General features: G+C 40.6%; 1 protein-coding gene and 1 long non-coding RNA gene across 3 annotated transcripts in view; one reads left to right on the forward strand and one right to left on the reverse strand.

Annotated features, from left to right (window-relative positions):
* The window catches only part of myo1ea (myosin IEa), a 63,352-nt gene extending 43,517 nt beyond the window's left edge, over positions 1 to 19,835 (forward strand). The window contains exons 14-29 of one of the 2 annotated variants that reach the window (XM_023283905.3): positions 284 to 451; positions 1,402 to 1,487; positions 3,723 to 3,804; positions 4,004 to 4,110; positions 6,462 to 6,560; positions 6,721 to 6,865; positions 9,739 to 9,853; positions 9,940 to 10,109; positions 10,198 to 10,343; positions 13,011 to 13,157; positions 13,291 to 13,451; positions 14,555 to 14,644; positions 14,733 to 14,937; positions 16,378 to 16,413; positions 18,037 to 18,206; positions 18,283 to 19,835. In XM_023283905.3, the coding sequence (XP_023139673.2) occupies positions 284 to 451; positions 1,402 to 1,487; positions 3,723 to 3,804; positions 4,004 to 4,110; positions 6,462 to 6,560; positions 6,721 to 6,865; positions 9,739 to 9,853; positions 9,940 to 10,109; positions 10,198 to 10,343; positions 13,011 to 13,157; positions 13,291 to 13,451; positions 14,555 to 14,644; positions 14,733 to 14,937; positions 16,378 to 16,413; positions 18,037 to 18,206; positions 18,283 to 18,359 (2,004 nt within the window). In that variant the 3' untranslated portion in view covers positions 18,360 to 19,835. The remainder of the gene's footprint in view (positions 1 to 283; positions 452 to 1,401; positions 1,488 to 3,722; positions 3,805 to 4,003; positions 4,111 to 6,461; positions 6,561 to 6,720; positions 6,866 to 9,738; positions 9,854 to 9,939; positions 10,110 to 10,197; positions 10,344 to 13,010; positions 13,158 to 13,290; positions 13,452 to 14,554; positions 14,645 to 14,732; positions 14,938 to 16,377; positions 16,414 to 18,036; positions 18,207 to 18,282) is intronic. The other variant, XM_023283906.3, reaches the window with a different exon arrangement.
* On the reverse strand, positions 4,855 to 7,268 carry LOC129348957 (uncharacterized). Its single transcript, XR_008601733.1, has 2 exons — positions 7,023 to 7,268; positions 4,855 to 6,934 (listed from the first exon to the last, which is right to left on the reverse strand). It is a non-coding gene; the product is annotated as an uncharacterized LOC129348957 (long non-coding RNA).
* Positions 19,836 to 20,429: the final 594 nt, after the last annotated feature.

Raw genomic sequence — 20,429 nt, forward strand, 5'->3', positions numbered from 1 at the left:
CAGCAAATAAAACTGTGAAACTCAAACTGTTGATTTTTTTTGGCACCTTTGCTGATAAATGTTTTTAAATGATTGTTCAATAATCAAAATTGGTGCTAAATATTTTCCTATGTATTGACTACTTGATCAATAGTTTCAGTGTCTGCAGTGTATGACTGAACTAGCGCTCCAGATAATACATAAAACTGTCAGAAATAAACTTTCAGTCAGCATAAAAAGCTTCTCAGTGCATTTTACAACCAATGATAATATAAACATGAAGTGTTTTTATCCATTATCCCAGAATCCTCCCGGTATCATGAGTATCCTAGACGATGTGTGCGCCACCATGCATGCTGTGGGCGAAGGAGCCGACCAGACCATGCTGCAGAAACTCAGGGTCGCCATCAACACCCACGAACACTTCAACAGCTGGAACCAGGGATTCATCATCCACCACTACGCTGGCAAGGTCAGTTCATGTACGCATCCACCCAGACGACTGGCATCATCTTGTTATTGACAAACAGAACTTCTGTCTGTCAGAGTGGAAAAATAAATCGACATAAACATGCAAGTAGTGCATATAGTTTCTCTAACCAACTTCTTAGCGTTGCTCATATGCAATGGTTGACATACGATTACAACATTCATGAGGTTTCCAGCATCCACATGTGCTTGTCTTTTCTGTGGTGTCAACTGTATAAACATACAGTCTGCAGCAGGCATCTGAACAGCATCTTCTGCAAATAGAAACTTATTAAAATGTCATTTTTCATGGTGTTGGTATGGGAGCTGCTTGTATGATCTGTCATAAATACCAGTTATGCAGCTGCTGCTTCAATTCTGGAGTCTGTCGTCATCGTTGTCCCAATAAAATTTCCACTAATAGACTGAACGCCCGTCCATTGCTGCACATCCTGTCCTTCTACTTGATTTATTCTTAGCTGCAGCTCCCACATCACATGTTTATCAGCCTTATTTGTTTCAAACGTTACAGTTGATTAGGTGTCTTTTTGGTGGTCTGGGCCAAGGTTGTCCGTGTCATTCTCCAGATGTGTGGTGGCCTCGGCCTGGTACACATGCCACAGGTTTAATGAGCTGTGCTATAAAGGTTCGAGGGGCTCTCATGACTGCGTTCAAAACATTCCTGCAGCTGACAGTACAGAAGAAATAACACAGTTTAAGTCATACACTTTTAAACCGCTGGTTTTATGTGGATGCTAATCCTGGGAGGTGAAGTTTGGACGTGAAACCTTTCATTTTTTTCTTGCCCCATAAAATTCAACCCACTGATTTAAGCCATAATATCAGTTACACTTTATATTTTCACACAGGTGTCATTTTCCACTGTGCTGGAGTCTTAAAACAGTTCAGCTCTTGTCCTCTCTGACTCTAATGAAATCTCTTCATGTGCTGCAGGTGTCTTACGATGCAGACGGTTTCTGCGAGAGGAACCGGGATGTTCTCTTTACTGACCTCATTGAGTTGATGCAGAGCAGTGAAATGTAAGTAACTCCGATTTGCACATTGCACCGACATGTGGTGAGGACGGCCGCACTTAAAGGGAACCTTCTTTTGTGATGCATATGGTTATAATTGAATACATCTGAATGAAAGCTTCAGACGTTCCACTGCATCTGGAAACTGGCGGGACGCAGCCAGAGTGTGGAGGGCCGGGCTTCGTCGTGCCCTCTGCCCTGAATCGCGTCTGGCTGATGTCCCATTATGCGGCTTTTGAGGGTCTGACTGATCTACCCTCACAAGTGCGGCCTCCTCGTGGTGGAGTCTGGCCCGCCTGTGTTTTGGTTTTTGTGTCAAAGTGGCCATCTGTGCAAACAGCCTGTATTGTCTGGGTAACCCCCACAGGCGTCTTTTGTGTGCACGTTTTGTGAGGCGTGAAAGAAGTTTAGGCCAAAGTCTCATTCGGACACGTGCTCGAAAATACATAAGTGCACTTAACATCCCGCGCAGATACAAAAACACACATATACTCACACTTAGATAACGGTTTTGGCACAGTCACACAAGGGGAACGTGAGGAGGAAGGAAGCGTCCAGATTCCTCAGAGCGGTAGGTCTGAACAGAGAAGAAAGGAGTGAGCAGTAGTATCAGCTGGACAGTATTAGCAGACTTCTGGTCTATTTGTACACATAACCTGCTGATCCTTTCTTCTGGATCCAGACCTCGAGTCAGAAGTTTGAAAGCAAACAAATACCAATGTGGGAGAAAGCAGAAATTAGCTGCAATTCTTTTTTTTTAAAGCATGAAAAGCTTTGAAATAATAAAACAATAATCACCAAAGGTGGAAACTTATGCAAGTTGAAATAAGTCGAATGCTAATCAGATGTACACATCAGGTCACCACATTTTCATGTGATTTTTCAAAGCAATAATACCCCACAAAGTTCAAAAGGAGCCACGTGTTTGTATGATAGATGTAGCGATCACAGCAGCAAAGCATGATTTTGTTTACTGAGTTAGTGTTGGAGTGTTTTTTCTGCATTTTTTTTTGTTTTACCTGCAGACATGACTTTTAAATGTGTAGCTGACAAGTAAGCTATTACATAAATAGCAAATTTACACCAACAACAAGACTGCATCATTAATTTAAGTTATTGATTCTGGGTAAAACTGTGGCCTCATTCATACTCTGGTGAGAGCTTCTGCTTCCTTGTAAAGGTAGGTGTAGCACTTTTCCACAGCACAGCAGCATGTGTAACAGGGGTAAGGAGAGTCAGAGCGAATTTGGTGCAGATGGATTCAAATGTCATAGTTTAAACACAGACTGTTCCTTTCTTGTTCAATAAAAAAAAATCACCCTCAATATATATTGAACTGTGAAGTAAGTGGAGCTCGAAGGTACAAACTGTCCTGAGTTGAGTGAACGTCTTCAGCTGAGAGAAACCTGAAGATTTGGAAACTTCACAAATACCCGATACATTCTGAGCAGCAGTCAGACGCCCTAGTGTTGTGATGATGACGTTATGAAAGCACATCTACAAGATAAAAGTCATAAATTGTTCAAATCCAAATCAACTTTTGCAGAAGGTGGTGTGAATCAGCACTGTTTGATTAGACACACACACACATACTGTGTCAAGGTTTGAAGTGCTGAGGTTTTGTTTCTCTCTCTGCATTCTGAAGACGTGAATATTCTACCTCTACCTCCTGAATATCGACTCTGTAGGTAAAAACTGGCTTCACCCTCCCAGTATGGAATTTTGCATAACCTCTGCCAGCTATCTGCACTTCATGGAAAAAGTGAATTCCCCTTCGACTGCAGAGAAGCAAGGGAGAAAAATCCTGAATTTAGCAGGATAGATACTCTCAGGAAACACAGCTCTTCTTTATTTCTTGTTTTACAGGGCAAAAGGCCAAATTTCAATCAAAAGTAATTCATTATGTTATTTAACTGAGCATTTTGTCACATAAAAGCATTCATTTGTCTCTACAGTGGCGGCCTTGGGCAGATTTACTGCACAGTGAGCTGTTTGTACAAATACTGCACACACACATCTCTTGTTTTCCCAGCCGCCCCCAACTCAGACAGGCCTTCCCAAATGCTTCAGGAATTTAAGCCGATGACCTTAGTCAAAGGTCCTTGGTGCTTTAATCATTAACAGCATTTTTGTTATTGGCTGCCAGGGGAACCTGCTAATATTTACAGGTCTTAGTTTTTATTGATAGCAGCGTTTCTCCTTCAGGACTAACTCCGTCTCCTCACCTTTATCCTCCAATAGTGCCTTCATCAGAGCACTGTTTCCAGAAAACCTCAATGCTGAGAAGAAGGGTCGACCCACTACTGCAGGCAGCAAAATAAAGGTGTGTGTCTACCTGTGTGTTTTCTCTATCACTGATCACGGTCACTGTGAGATAACAAATATGTGTGCTGTCAGTGAGGCGTCTTTCAGCATTCCCAGTCAGAAAAGAACCAGTAATTCAGTCTCATGACTTTGAAGTCGTTGTAGTCGCCAGTCTCATCATTATCTCTGATGACTTTTGCTCTGATTCCATCCTCCAGAAACAAGCCAATGACCTGGTGAGCACACTGATGAAATGTACTCCACACTACATCCGCTGCATCAAACCCAATGAGACCAAGAAGCCCAAAGACTGGGAGGAGAGCCGGTGAGTGATGGATTCACTACGTCCCTTGTTGTCCTCAGAGTCAAACATGCAGATAAAAACGCATCTATGCAGTTGAAACATGAACTGGTGACGGAAAAGCGACTGAAACATGAAACGGAATTGAATGAAAACCAAATTGAACTGGAGCAGAGAGGTAATTCAGCTGCTGGTGGAGGAGCTAGATCAGAGAAAACAGAAAATAATGAAATTTTAGTGGTATATTCGAAGTATAAATGAGAAACATGCATGAAAAGTGACTGAAAGTGAAGCTTAACTCCATGCTCCAACACATAAATATGGTGTGATAATCTACCAAATGTTCAGTTCAAATGCAGAACAACCTCTTTTTGTAATACACAATGCCTCAGCTTAGTGGTGTGGAGCAGAAAACATGCAGGTATGCAGTTTATATGTGTATTTTTTTTTTAGTCAGTTGCGTGTGCACACCTCTAAGCCACTTCTAATGCACAACATTCAGCCGTGTCTTGTTTTTTTCTTAGGATGATGAAGGCCTGACCGGCCCTACTCTGCCTCGTTGTTTTAGTTGCTAGAGTTTAGTTCGGTTTAGGCTTTAGAGAGAACCTTGTCACGAAGGACATATAATAGTCTGTTAGCAGCAATTTTGCTTCCTTAAAGTTGGTTTGTAAATGTGCACTGAGAGCAGTCAAATTCAGTTTTTAAATATTTCATTTTTAAAATCAGTTGCATCTCTGACTAAAACATGCATGTTTACCTCATGTTGAATATATTTTATTCAGATTACTTTATTGTCATTCAGGCAAATTACATTAGAGATGCACTGCAGAACGAAGAGAATAGATAAGACGTTATTGCACATGTCCAAGGTAATTGCACTCGTGAAAGGCAGTAGAGTGTATATGTTTAACATTTACAGTCCTCTGTTTAAAAGACGGATGGCGGTGGGAAAGAAACTGTTCCTGAACCTAACAGTTTTACATCTCAGGCTGCGGTACTTCCTGCCTGGGGGTAGGAGAGAAAAGCGTCCACAGGTAGGGTGAGTGGGGTCCCTGGTGATCCTCAATGCCCTTGACAGGCAACGTTGTTCCGCAAAGTCCCTTACAATGATCCTCTCAGCAACCCTCACCACCCTCTTCAGTACCTTCCAATCAGAGACACTAGATTGGGCTTGTGTAGGACTAATGATATTTGCAAAGTGTCCCTTGACAATTAATGTAACTTTCATAATGTTGACACACTTTGGCCTGCACTAGCTGTTCAAATATATCAACTGTTTACAAAGGACTGGCCCAAAGTCATGCAAATTGGGAGAACAGTTAAGTTTTCTAATCTGTGAACCAGTACTAATCACAAAATCTGCATCTCCTCTGTGACCGATGTTAATTTCATCCCTGAAGTAAAGCACCAAAAGTTTAAGTGACCAAATGTTCTATTTATGAGTGAACTAAATGAGCAGGAGTGCACTATAACAGGCTGTTTGTCTTTTGCTGAACAGGAAGCTTTAAGAAAAAAACCCAAAATAGGATCATAGATTAGGAGTCGGCCTTCTTCTCCTGGCATCACTACACCGCTGCTTCAGCTGATGAATTTTTCATGGACAGTGGTTTCCAAGTTGCAACTTAATTCTAGAATTTCACTCAGCAGTTTGATAAACACTGCATCATTGTTCTAATTTGTTCTGTCTCCACCCAATTAGTTGTTTTTTTCCTTTTTTGGATGTTTTCCGTCCGTCTGAAGGCACGTGAGACATGTTTCAGGCATTCCCTCCGTCTTTATCCCTTTGTTTCCCGGTCTTTTTTTCAGGTTTTGGGCACTTCATGTTCACATACAGAATCATAACGTATTGTTCAGAGCCTATGAACTTCCTGTTGTGAGTCATGCACCGGGTGGCTCATTAATTAGCACCGGAACCGCTGTTTTCACAGGAAGTCTGAGTGTACTAAGTAGTGCTTAGGTCTTTGTTTGAGGAAAAAGTTACCAAAAGCACCTTCTTTGCATACAATGACCTGCAATTATCCCTTCCGCTGGTGGAGTGGGGCTTTCATGTGCCGTGGAAAGATGTCTGAGTCAAAGTTGACAACTGACAACGACAATTTCATACTTATCAATTAGTAGCTTGTACACATTGTGGACATTAAATCAGGATGTTTTACATTTAGCATAAATATGTCACAAAAGTAGAGAAAATAGGTACAATGACAGCATCACACAGGAAGGCTGAGTCCTTCATATGGTGGTCTGGGTTGGAAATAGATGAAAAGAGGCCAGAGAGTATATTTAAGAAGGCAGGGATGGAAAGAAAGTTTAATCTTCATCAGCACAGTGACACATTCACATGGTGTTGATGGTGGTTCTTTTTCTTCTGTCTTCAGAGTGAAGCACCAGGTGGAGTATCTGGGTCTGAAAGAGAACATCAGGGTGAGGCGTGCTGGCTACGCCTACCGCAGAGTCTTCAGGAAGTTCCTCAACAGGTATCACAGCTCAAACCAACCAAGGAGTTTCCATTTCTCTTTACTTTTCATCCAGTTGGGCCATCTTTGTAGCTTGTGTTACCTTTTTTTAAACAAACCGCATCCAAACTCACAGAGCTGCCCTCAACTTCTTTATCTCCGCTAAACCTTCTGTCTTCAGGTATGCCATCTTGACTAAAGAGTCCTGGCCGACGTGGCGAGGAGACGAGAAACAAGGCGTCCTTCATCTCTTACGGTCCGTCAACATGGACCAGGATCAGTTCCAGCTCGGTCGCAGCAAGATCTTCATTAAAGCCCCTGAGTCGGTACGTTTCTCCAGACTGTCACGGCCTCACTTCTTTTGCTTGGTTGCAGCCTTATGTAATGCAGCATCTCTGGAAAGCAAACGTGTACCAGAGTAGAGCTGAACTCGCTTGTCAGAAATATCAGCTGACATGAGGAAAGGAGGAAAACTGAACTCACCGTTTTTACACTAAACTCCATAAAAGGGCAGCAGTGTCTCGAATCATGCTCAATTCCTTGTTGCAGGGGAGGAGATTGAACCCGACCCTTGTACCACGTCAGCACTGAGTCAACACTGACTCTGAAAGTAAAACACAAGTACAGGCTGTGGTTGCAGAGTTTGGTGGGACATCGTAAAGGCTTGTCTTTTTCCGCCGTAACTCCTCTTTTTTTCTCGGCTCTTATGAAAGCGGCGCTTGTGTGAAGTCTGAGCTCTCACTTATTAACATTTGTACACATTGTGCACGGGCGTACGTGCACACGCACACACTCAGATGTATGTTTGGAAGCTCACACACAGACTTAACTCAGGCCTCACAGCTGATCCTGAATGGCTTTACTTATTTATTGCAGCCTTGCAGTGCCAGGAGCCACCATCCCCCACACTGCCCGACTGAGAGTCCAAGTCATTGAGGTGTGCTTATGAAACGCTAATATCAGACAAGGCGGAGCGCTGAAATGAGCTGCCACGCTTCTCAAAACAAGCCTCTGTGTCTGATAAGACACTGACACCAACTAATTAGCTGTATGACTGAGGCGTTTTTCTGCTGGATGTAATAAGCGAAGTTTGTTTGACGCCAGATGCTGGAGGAGTTTCTCCCCCAGAGTGACGACGGACGAGCTGGAGGCCTTCAGAGAGCTGTCATTTATCTGTGAAAAAATTGTCATAGTATAGTTTAATTTGCTGTTCACATCTGCAAGAAAATGTCTTGGATGTTTGCATGTTGAAGTTTGCAAACGTTACAATGATTAGTGCTGAAACATAGTTTTCAATTAGTGGAACATCAGGAACATAATGAGCAGGAAGTCTCATCATCAAATAGCTTTAATCTTTTTGAAAATCACTTTTCTGGTGTTTTTTTAAGGTTTTTATTTTAAGATGCCTCATTTACGATTTATAAGAAGGATACAAGGTTCAATAAATGGTTTATGACACATTATATGTATTTAGATAGACAGACAGACAGACAGACAGACAGATACATAGATAGATAGATAGATAGATAGATAGATAGCTTTATTGTCTGTTCCAAGGAAAAACAGAAATTAATCTTTTGTCACAGCTATAAGACCAAGCCGGAATTTGTAATTTAAAATATGTATTAATATACAGTGTTACTATATTGTCATTCATTATCTACTTGTACAGCAGCTTCCACTTAAGACTGCTCACAGGGGGATGAATAAATTAATCAACACCTAATCTACTACATTACAGCATATTAAAAACATTTGTGATATATAATATAATATAATATAATATAATATAATATAATATAATATAATATAATATAATATAATATAATATAATATAATATAATATAATATAATAGTTATGAATGTGATAATAATAAGGATCTTTACTACACCTCCAGTTGTTTGTTTTTTGGGTTTGCTGTTCAGGAACTTTGATCAGTTTTCTAGTGAAAACCACTGAAGCCTCAGTGATTATGAGCTGTTACGGTCTCAGTCGGTGACTCAGTTCGTTTCTCTGCTGGCAGCGTTTGTGGTTGTAGTTTGATCGGTTGTGTTGTGTTTTGGTGGTTTGTTCGTCTTCCGTCACACTACAGCCTGTATGGATGCCAGGCCTGGTCCAGCCCTGACAGGATGTTTAGTCTGGCAGCGAGCAGCCAGAGAGGCTGACTGCGTGTCAAGAGGCCCATCAGGAAATGACATAGACTGGACAGAGTCAGCTCCTTGTGCAGGAGGTGCTAAAATGACTGTACACCCAAAGAATATTATTATATATGTATATCGATAAACATAATAATTATACAGGACAACACAGACCAGTTTGATGATGACTGTTATACAGGAAGAAAAAGATATATATGTGTGTGTGTGTGTGTGTGTGTGTGTGTGTGTGTGTGTGTGTGTGTGTGTGTGTGTGTGTGTGTGTGTGTGTGTGTGTGTGTGTGTCAGCTGTCGAACATAATCAGATCAAGTGAATCTATCTTTCAAAGTTGCATTTTGTTCACTTTTTGTGTTTTCTGACCTGCAAAACAAGTAAGAAATATTGTTGTAAAATGACGGTAATAGTAATAAAGGATTGTCTTGTCTTGTCTTGTCTTGTCTTGTCTTGTCTTGTCTTGTCTTATCTAACTCATTGGTTACATGGACACCTATTTATTATTTAAAGGCAGACTTTTTAAAAATTATTTAATATTGCTTGTCTTTGCCTGTTTACTCTTGTTTCCAGGTTTATTTCCTCTTACAAATTTGATTCAGCAAAGTCACTGAAGTCAGTTATGTATTTGAAAAAATATCATTGAAGTAAAAAAACCAGAAGGCAGTGAAATAAAAATGTCCATTTTCCCTTTGTACAAACTGATAAATGAAAAGTGGACAGTTTGCTCTGCAGCTCAACAGAACATTAACCACATGACTGTGAGGATTTAAGAACTAAATTATTTAATTATGAATATCCAAGCAACCTGCTGCTCTTTCTGTCAGGTAACAACACTGCACAGTAGTCGGAAGAAAATCTTTATTCTCACAGTAAAAACCACAAAAATGATCAGTGAAGTCGACAGCAGGTTTGTGTGTTCAGTTGTTCTCAGCCATGTTCAGTATGTTTGTGAGTTCATTCCTTCCATCCAGTGTGTTTAGGCGTGTCTGTGTTTGGGTTTATGCACTGAGGTGTGTTCACTGTACGTCTCTTTATTTGTCGTCGCAGCTTTTTCTGCTGGAGGAGACGAGGGAGCGAAAGTTTGACGGCTACGCTCGGACCATCCAGAAGGCCTGGAGGAAATATGTGGCCCGCAAGAAGTATGTTCAGATGAGGGAGGAAGGTGAGTTAAGAGACGTCTTACTTTGTCCTTTATTGTCTCTCTGCTTCTGTCTCTGTCTCTCAACATCTTTCTCTGGGGTTATTCAGCTTCAGACCTGCTGTTGAACCGAAAAGAGAGGCGGCGACACAGTCTCAACAGGAACTTTGTAGGCGACTACCTCGGCATGGATGACAGGCCTGAGCTGCGACAGTTTCTGGCCAAGAGAGAAAAGATCGACTTCGCCGACAAAGTCACGAAATATGACCGGCGATTCAAGGTTGGCTTTTCTTCAGCATGCAGCTTCTTTTATGGCTCAACAACTGACACAACATTCATGTACGTTGTGTTTTTTCTTTCATGTTTAGGGGATTAAGAGAGACTTGATCCTAACTGCAAAGTCTGTGTATCTGATTGGAAGAGAGAAGGTGAAGCAGGGACCAGACAAAGGGCAGGTGACCGAGGTGCTGAAGAGGCGGATTGATGTGGAGAAGATCTTGGCTGTGTCTCTCAGGTACAAACTGACTTTCAGACAACAAATCCTTCAGATCTGTGACAGACAAATATTAAATTATCTGCATCAGATACAACACGGTTCATAGAGCTGACAGCTTGTGTTCCCCCTCTACAAAGCTGGAAAATAAAGCTTTCACTTCCTTCCAGACAGAATTATGCTCAAGCATTTTATTCATTCTTGTGGTTTTAATGGAGGCTCACAGCTGCTCATGGAGGCACAGTATTTTTCACAGTACTGTCCAGTCATTCGTGACCAGAACATATCCCAAACAAATTTCTGTCCATATAAACAAATTTGGCACCTATTCTATCTACATGTGAGCGTTGCTTCCTGCTGCTGCACCACCTCCTGCTCTCCAGCAAACTTACCCTCTGCTGCATTTTTATTCTGGAGTATTCTATGGGATATCTTGCAGCATGTTTCAGCCATTCTGCAGCTTTATTAGCTCATGGACAGTGTTTGTGAAGCCCACACAGATTAGTTGAGGTGCATCACAAGTTGAGGCACCTTGCCAAACTCCAATGCATATTCTTTGCAATATTTTGATTGCATTTCAAATTTGTTTTTATTTTATTGATTTTACAAATTCCTCTTGCCTTTTGCAAGTTTTATATCATATCATAGTGATGTTTGCTCATATTTTTTGCTGTCTGATAGCATTTGCAAGAATTTGGTCAAATCAAATTATTTTAAACGTGCTGTATAGATATATTTGATTTAATTAGAGTTTTGCAACAAACAGTTCTCTGATTATATCCTTCTGAGAACCGAGGAAAAAAGCTTCTTTAAAAATGTAACTTTTTTTGTTATTTCCTGCCTTTTTGGAGCTAAAACAACAACTCACAATTTAGAATTTTATTTTTAAAAAAATCTGTATTTCAGAGTTTAAAGCATGTCTACTGAAGTGACAACAGAACGATTTTACTGTAACAAAAAAAAAAAAAGCAACACTTTGAAATCAAAATAGGCTGACAAGAAAACATGCCGATTCATTTTCTAATGAAACTTTACGAAACTAAATTAAATAACAATAGTGTAAAACTTAAGAGGCTGAATGAAACATAGTTAGAAACAGCTTTTTATTTATTACATTAATTAGTTTACATAGAAAATATATTCAATCGTTCTCATGGCCATTACAGTTGACATTCATAAAGGGGCTATTTTTTTCCTGACCTAAAGTTTAACTGAACTCTGACCCCAATTTATAATTCCTGACATGTTCAGAAACAAGGAACATTTTTGATTACCACAAGTGAAACGATACCTTAGCAATATTTGACTTAACTTTTCTCTTTTCCTGGCAGGTGAGTTTTGCTGCAGTCTCCATTTTGTCTCAGCATAAAAACAAAGAAATTATCCCACCCATTCATGAGATATCATTGGAAAAGCCAGGATGTCCTCTACTGGACACATCAGGATTTAGTGGGGCATCTCAAATGAGTCAAGAGACAAAAACAAATGTCCAGTACAGAGGACATAAATGAATGGGCTGGGTCTCAGGAGGATATATATGGTTGTGTAATTGTTTCACCAACATTTAATCTCTGTTTTGTCTAAAATCTAGTTTTAATTGAGGCACAATGTGTATCTTTGGCAATGCTTCCTTGAAAAAATACCAATGAGGCTTAATCAAGTTAAAGTCAGGGTAGGGGATATTTTTTGGCACCACTAGGAAAAGTTCCATGATAGTGCTACAGTACATTGTAATTGAAGTCTGAGAGGAAAGTAGACTTCTGCATCTTTTACTGGCTCTGTTTTCAGTGAATGTTGACTTTTGGATTTCTATTTTTGCATTTGAGAAGGGTTCATCACAGAAACAGGAAAGCTGCAGCACCAAGTTTTCAAGTTTAGGCAAAACATATATAATTTCCAGTGAAAATCTCTCCATCTCAAGGCTGATGTTCTGCATCCCGCATTTGCATTTAGTGCAGTTCTAGACACCAGTAGGCAGTGACTTGTTTCCAAAACAAGACAATGGCTGAGGCAGAATGTCATGCAGGGGCCCACCTTATAATCTGTAGACACTGCACTGCAGAAAGTCATGAATCTACTTCAAAGCCGCAGTCTGGATTTCCAATCACACAAGTTCCCATGTTCCTGTAAATGTCACACAGGGGACACTGAAAACATGTGGAGTGTATTAAAGCTACTTGTTTGTGTTTGCGTGCGCACAGATCTGACAGAAAGCAGTCCGCTCCACATCTCAGGCAGTCGCTGAGTGTAGATTAGTTTACTAGGAGGAAAACTGGGAAATAAAAGGAACTGAAAGACCTTGTGGGCTCTTTGTTGTTGATGGGAACGCCATGCAGCTTGTTTCAGAGGTAGAGCTGTCGGTGCGAGCATGTGGCTTTTGAGTCAGTGGGGTAATACGGACCAGGTGGTGCAATGAGCGAAAGCAGGAGTTGTAAAAAGCTCATCAGAGGAAAACTCCACTTCACTGGGAGGAACAAAGTATCCTTGTGTGGGTTACGGGCACAAGCTGTCTTCCCTCTTCAGATGTGAGCCGCTTTGTGAGGCTCCTGATGCAAATGTGAAAGCCGACTCCCCAACTTGGCCTCCGTCAACAGAAAGCAGAGCAATTGTGTGAATGCCATTTTTCTCTTAGTGAGGTTTGTTTCTTATGGGGGTTTTAGCCTCTTACTCCGTACGTTGTTCTTTCAGCACGATGCAGGACGACTTCATGATACTGCACGAGCAGGAGTACGACAGCCTGCTGGAGTGTGTCTTCAAGACCGAGTTCACCAGCTTACTGGCCCGAAGGTTTGAGGAGAAAACTCAGAGGAAGCTACCACTCAAGTTTAGTAACACGTAAGTAAACAGGGAGACGCTGAAAATCATTCAAACATGTATTTGAGCAAATCTGTAGTGTCACTTTCAGCCTCATGATGTTGCCCTAATAATCCTAAAATGCAGTAAAAACCTCCACTCATGTTGTTCTCAGACTGGAGCTGAAGTTGAAGAAGGAGAACTGGGGCTTCCTGAGTGGCGGCGGCGGCTCCAGGCAGGTGGTTTTCGCCCAGGGTCAGGGGGACATGCCTGTACTGAAGCCCTCCAGCAAATCTCTGCAGGTCAGCGTTGGCCCTGGGCTTCCCAAGAACACACGTGAGTATCAACAGAGCCCAAGTACAGCTGTGAAAAATGTATATCTGAGTCGGGGATTAGGGTGTTACATTACAAAAACTTTATGATGTGAAGACTTTGGCCCAGTCTCAGTTTCCACACCTACAGACTCACAGACTTTAAGGCGCATTTGCATTAGTTATTGAGGAATTAGGGCTGCCTCGTTGTAAAATCATCTCCACATCTGCAGACTTTCCTGAGAGAATTGCTTGTCGTTCAAAGCAAATTTGAACAAAATTGGAAACATGGTTGCTCTGCTCCCCACAAAATGTGCACAAACCAAGCAGGGATGCTGTAGAGAAGAAATCTGTTCTTATTCTGTCAGCAACAGCATCATCTGCTCACTGCTCTGGTCATTTTTTATTTTTTTGGAATGTTTGTAGAGTCGTTTGTATTGTCAGTCAAAAGCCGGCAGATGTTTATGGGTTTCCTGAATTTTGGTAGCTTGCTAAAATGTTTTAAGATTGTAATGCCACATAAAGGGAGTCATCAACTGAGCAGCTGATCAGTGCAAATAAAACTTGAGAGAGAAGTAGATTTTATGTGGTATATACTATGTTTTTAACTCAAATATACACCTTCCTCCCAGTTCTATGATATATATAGTTCTGTTGGTGGTACCAGACAGATTCTTTAATGAAGGATAATACACAAGTTATCAGATACTTAAGTGTTTTCTCCTTTTTTTTCCTTTTTTTAAAAACTTTTGTTTCTGTATTTGAAAGACAACAAATGATAACAAGGAGGATAACCTTAATGGGGTATTTCTGTCATTATTTACACTTATTAACTTCTGAAATGTCTTTACTTTTCTTTTTTTAATCTGTTTAATTTTATTCCTCCAATAATAAATCCCTGACTTGTGTATTTGCACTTGTGACAAAGTTGGAATGTGTCCTGTAAAGTTCTGGATACCAATAAAAAATAAGTTAAAAAAAAAAACAAAAAAAAACTTTTTGATGAAAACATCAGGACATTTATGTGACTCACATAAGAAGGCCTCACTTTCTGTCAGCTATAATTATTATATTTCACTGTTTCGTATAAGCTGTCATGACAATCTAAATGCTTTTGCTCTCCCTCAGGCCCAACCAGGAAGAGCTTCAGTCAGGGTCGCTCCAACTCGTCCAGAACCCACCAGCACATCCCATCTCGAGCTGCACCAGGACCTCCAGGTAGAACCTTCACACCTCGCTGCATCTGAGCCGTTTGTCCCCCGTCTACCGTCTGTAACACAACAACCCGCCTCATTTCTCTCTGCAGTTGCTCACCAAAACGGCGGCCTGAAGAACACCAACCACATCGCCAATCAGAGGAACTCCCAGCATCACAACCAGAGACATCCGTCATCCAGCAACTCGACGCGGCCCTTCCTGCCCAGCAACATCAACCAGCTGAAGGAGCGAGGAGGCAGCCGGCAGCAGCCAAACCTGGACTGTCTGAGAGTCCCCGATCAGGGAGCTGCAGGGTGAGGAAGTGGCACACATAAACCCAGAAACAAACAAAGTACAGTCAGGAAAAGACAAGACGTGAGGATAAAAGGACTTTGCTATCACTGCTACAAGGGTTTGATTGGGCTGAACGCAAATATACGGCAGCTGATAATGTCTGTTAGTTGGCTTAGTCTTATAGCTACTTTTAGTCTGGTTTTTGCATCAAGTACATTTTGATTTTAGACACTTTAAATAGTTTGCAGTTTTGTTCTAACTTATACCAGGTAGATGATTGTGTGGAATCAAAAGAGTGCCATAATACAAAATAATAAAGAGGAATAAAATTTTTAAAAAATCTGTTAAAAAACAAGGAAATACATGTGTAAATATAAAGAGGAATAAATAAAAGAATAAATCAAAAATAAATCTCTTAAAACATAAGGAAATAAATATCTAAATATAAAGAGGAATACGTTTTTAAAAATGATTTAAAATACGGACATATAAAGGTAAATTTTGTCTTTGCTTTTCCCTTTCCCCTTTGTTTTTTCCTTTTGTTTTTTTTACGTTTTGTCATTGTTTTTTCCTTTTGTCATTGCTTTTTCCATTTTGCTTTTGCTTTTACTGACGGACTGAGCTGTCAATCAAATGGCTTTGGGCGGGGCTTTCTGTCCAGGCTGAGAAATCAATACCTGATCCATAGACTGTATAATAAAGATAATTATCAAAATCTAAATAATGAACTTTTTTATACAGTCTATGAGCTAGCGCCAAGCAGGAATCCTGTGATCAGGTATTGACTACTAAGAGAAAAGCAAAGACAAAATTTACCTTTATATTTCCATATTTATTTCCTTATTTTTGAGCAGATTTATTTATTTTTTCCTCTTCATATTTGCACATGTATTTCCTTATTTTTTTAAACAGATTTATCTTTTATTATGGCACTCCTGTGATTCCATAGATGTGGCCTCTTTGGTGCTGTTCGACACTTTATTTTTTATGTTTCTACTCTTTGTTGAGGTCATACAGCCCTGAAATAAAGAATTAAGAAAACTGATACCGATTACATGCAGAAAACCTTTTCTAGTTCCTTATAAGGTTAGATTCAAAAGTATGACTCACATATTAACTCATCCATTATTTATAACGAGCAAATGCTGCTAACTTTCTTTAAATCTAATATAATCCAACACTGCAGCACTGTGGTTCAGCTTTAAAGTCCTTTTTACTGTATTAACTTGAATAAATTGGCACGATAATTTCTGTATATTACATGTGGTCATGATTGGCTTCATTAGGTGATAATTCTATCAGACAGAAAGTAAGTAAATGTAAGTGAGTGTGGTGCCGGGTCTCACTTCACATGCATGGCTATAAACTTCTATATTCAAATGGGCACCATAGATACACAATAATTTCCACTCCTGTGTTTCTGTAATTTGACATAATTTGGATAATGTATTCTTTTGTAGCCCTGGAGACAGACGGCCAGCTTCAAATGGAGGAATGTGAGTTGGAGTGTTTGCCATGTTTTGGGTGGTGGCTCAGGAGTAGAAAAGCTTCCGGTAGCATCACATACGGATGCTGCTTCTCTTGTGCATTTTTTGTAGTTTGCAACTAATATTTCATTTTCTGTCGCTGCTCAGTTTCATTGATATCAGCCAGGAATAATTTGATAGTTCGGCTCAGATCTTTCATTCTGCAATGGAAGATCCTTGAAAGAGTTTTTTCAAAAGATTCCCCACTGTGCACCTTTTCCGTTGGTTTATTTTTGATATGAAAGCTGCTTTCAAGAACAAAGACGTGACTGCAGGGAACATAGTCTTAGTACTTCACTGCCTGCCTACTGCTCACTAAAGTATCGCTACTTAAACTATTCTAAATGATTTGATCCTCAGTTAAGTAGCGTTTCTGTCAGTAGTTCACTCTGCATTACATTTGTATTGTGCTTAAAGAGTAACGTGAAAGAAGCAGGGTTTTGCAATTAGATGCAGAACATGGAAGAATAAACTGAGATTTTAAGGCGACTGCTGACTCAGGATCAACACTCTGCTCTGAAAGGCTTCATGAACACTTTGTAGTCTCAGATCTGTTGTGCAGCAGAATCACAGCGTGTACTAGATCACCATCTTGTGGTTGATTTATGAACCGCAGCTTATGATTGGAATTGGAAAAAGCAAAAACACATAACAAATAAGAAATCTAAATACTCAAATTGTAATGTTTTCATACATATATAATCTACCAAGATGGTGATTATGCATGCACTTGTAGTTTTGGATGTGACTCCCATAAAACTTGAGTTGGGTTTTTCTGCAGCTCAGTGAACTGAATCTTTCATCCACGATCTTCTTGTAGGCAACTCAGTCTCACATCTTTGTGGTTTTTTCTTCTCCTTCGTCTTCTTCACCTTCTCTTTCTTCTTCTTCTCCTTCTTCACCTTCTTCACCTCCTCCTCCACCTTCTCCTTCTTCTCCTCCTCCTTCATTTTCTTTTTCTTCTTCTCCTCCTTCCCCTTCTTGTTGTCCTCTTCCTTCTTCTTCCCTCCGCCTCCTCCTCCTCCTTCTTCTACTCTTCCTCCTCCTCCTCCTCCTCCTCCTCCTTCTCCATCTTCTTCTTCCCACTGCCTCGTCCTCCTCCTCCTCCTTCTCTGACTTCTTCTCCTCCTCCTCCTCCTCCTTCTCCATCTTCTTCTTCCCGCTGCCTCGTCCTCCTCCTCCTCCTTCTCCAACTTCTTCTCCTCCTCCTCCTCCTCCTTCTCCATCTTCTTCTTCCCGCTGCCTCGTCCTCCTCCTCCTCCTTCTTCTTCTTCTTGTCCTCCTCCTCCTCCTCCTTCTTCTCCTCCTCCTCCTCCTTCTTCTCCTTCATTTTCTTTTTCTTCTTCTCCTTCTCCTCCTTCCCTTTCTTCTTGTCCTCTTCCTTCTTCTCCTTCTTCTTCCCTCCGCCTCCTCCTCCTCCTTCTTCTCCTCCTTCATCTTCTTCTTCCCACTGCCTCGTCCTCCTCCTCCTCCTTCTCCAACTTCTTCTCCTCCTTCTCCTCCTCCATCTTCTTCTTCCCGCTGCCTCGTCCTTCTTCTTCTTCTTCTTCTTCTTCTTCTTCTTCTTCTTCTTCTTCTTCTTCGATGCCTCAGAGCTCACAGACCGTCGGCCAGCAGACCTCCACCAGGAGGAGGGCGACCCAAGCCTGCGCCTAAACCCAAACCCCAGGTGCCCCAATGCAAAGCTCTGTACGCCTACGACGCTCAGGACACAGATGAGCTCAGCTTCAACGCTGATGACGTCATCGACATCATCAAGGAGGGTGAGTGCAGGAAGAGCTTGTTATTTTTTTTTTGTGTTTTCACAGGACACTAATTTCAGTTTTGTTTGTCGACCAGACGCATCTGGATGGTGGATGGGAAGACTTCGTGGAAAGCAGGGACTTTTCCCCAACAACTATGTCACCAAGATCTAGAAGCTGCAGGTTTACAGCGCAAAGAAGAGGAAAACGAAGAGGAGGATGAGGAGGATAAGGAGGAGAGTTGCTGCCTCCCTGCTAATGCTCTGTGGTGACCGGACAGTCGCAGAGAGACACTTCCTCCACTACTGTTTTCTAGTAAATGAATGTTACTCTCGGTTACACCACCAGACCAAAAGACCGTCTCGGCTCAAGAAATGAGGCTCTTCTCTAAAGACACGAAGACTGTTTGACCCCAGGGTCTGTTTTTCCTCCACAGTCCCTTTGAGTACTGAACAAAACTATTTATTGTATTTATACTGTAGCTTTCCATGTTCTCCTTACTGTCATTTATATCTTGCTGAGGATTTCAAACATTTTTGAAGCGTTGGAATGAAATCTGCTAAATCTGTGGGACCAGGCTGTGATTTTTACTCTCCACATTTGTTTTTTAGATGAAGGTTTGATCGCTGAAGTGGTCATCTCGGTGTCAGAACTGAAGTGACTGCTGTTTTTTAACCAGGATTTATTTATTTTGGTGCAAAACTGTAACTGCTTCCCAGGAAAAGACATTGAGTAAATCACCACACTGTGATGTTTTTTTTTTTTTTTTAACTTCTAATACCAAAGCAATACACAGAAAACAGTGCAGTAAAGTGGTGAATCACCTGGAAAACCACCTTTAACTTTGATTCGTTGTTGTTTTTGTTCTTCTATCACACCAGTATATTTGAGACAAACAGCAGAGACCATGTATACTGTAACCTGCGCATGCCGTCTGTGGTGTATTAGCACTTTATTGGTACAGGTACTACCTTGGACACAGACATTGTCACTCGTTCATGCTACAGCCAGTAAGTCACATCTATGAAGGACAGATTGCCAAGCTAGCAGTTAGTTACTGAGGAGAATAATCTGTTTACATGAAACGATGAATCAAACAGGTATTTTAGATCTGATTCTGTATATGTGTTCATATGTAGGAGTACGCCTGTTGTTGGTTAGAATTTAAATTAATTTTTTTTGTATTGTCTCTGAAGGATCTTGCTGTTTTTTTCTGTCTCTGCTTCTGAAACTCACACAGCTGCTTTATTTCCAGTTCAACTGCAGCTAAATAATCACAGACTTGGGTGAATGGATTTATTTTTTTTTTGTTTTGTCAAGTGCAAAAGTTGTTTTTTCCGGTGAAAGAAAGTTATTGACACTCCCCCCCCCCACCCTTGGCACTACAAAGAATTCCTTTGGCTTCTGCTCGACTGTTTCTGCACATCTTTTGCACTGCTGTTGCATTACTTACACATTCCTTAGTATTTTTTTCCCTTATCAAATAACCACATTATGCTTGAGTCAGTGAAAAAGAAAAACTGCTGGGACTTCTGTCGAAGAACTTCTGCATCATCAAATATAGTTTGATCTTGGATGGTTGAAAACATCCTTGTGCAATACACAACAGCAGACAAGTCTGTTAATAAAGCTTGTAATATTGCATATTTACCTGCGTGCTTTTCTATTTTATTATCAGAGAACACTTTAAATCAGGAGTGTCAAACTCATCTTAGTTCAGGGGCCACATTCAGCGTAATTTGATCTCAAGTGACAAGTAAAATCAGAGCATAATAACTTATAAATAACCACAACTCCAAATCTTTCCTTTGTTTTAGTGCAAAAATGTTCATATTTAGGAAATTATCTTTTTGCAAAGCATCATGAACAACGTGAAATTTCTTCAGAAAAATACATTCAATTTCAACAACATTATGCCTCAGTTCATCATTTACACATTACAACTTCCACATCAGTGTCTATAAAAGAGCAAAACATTCAGTCATCTGGAACTGAACAATGTAGTATTCTACTTCATGATCAAAACGACAAAAGGCAGACGAAGACAAAATGCAACAAAAACAAGACAAAATATTACAATATTGAGACAAAACGACAAAAGCAAGAAACAAAATGACAAAAAATGAGACAACACAAGTGAGACAAAAACCCCAGAGAATGACAAAAACAACACACAAAGCAAAGAAGAAAGCAAAACACAAAATGACAAAAATAAGACAAAAAACACAAGCAAGACAAAAAGGA

Source organism: Amphiprion ocellaris, chromosome 1 (genome assembly GCF_022539595.1).
Source record: "Amphiprion ocellaris isolate individual 3 ecotype Okinawa chromosome 1, ASM2253959v1, whole genome shotgun sequence".
In the NCBI taxonomy this organism is placed as follows: Eukaryota; Metazoa; Chordata; class Actinopteri; family Pomacentridae; genus Amphiprion; species Amphiprion ocellaris.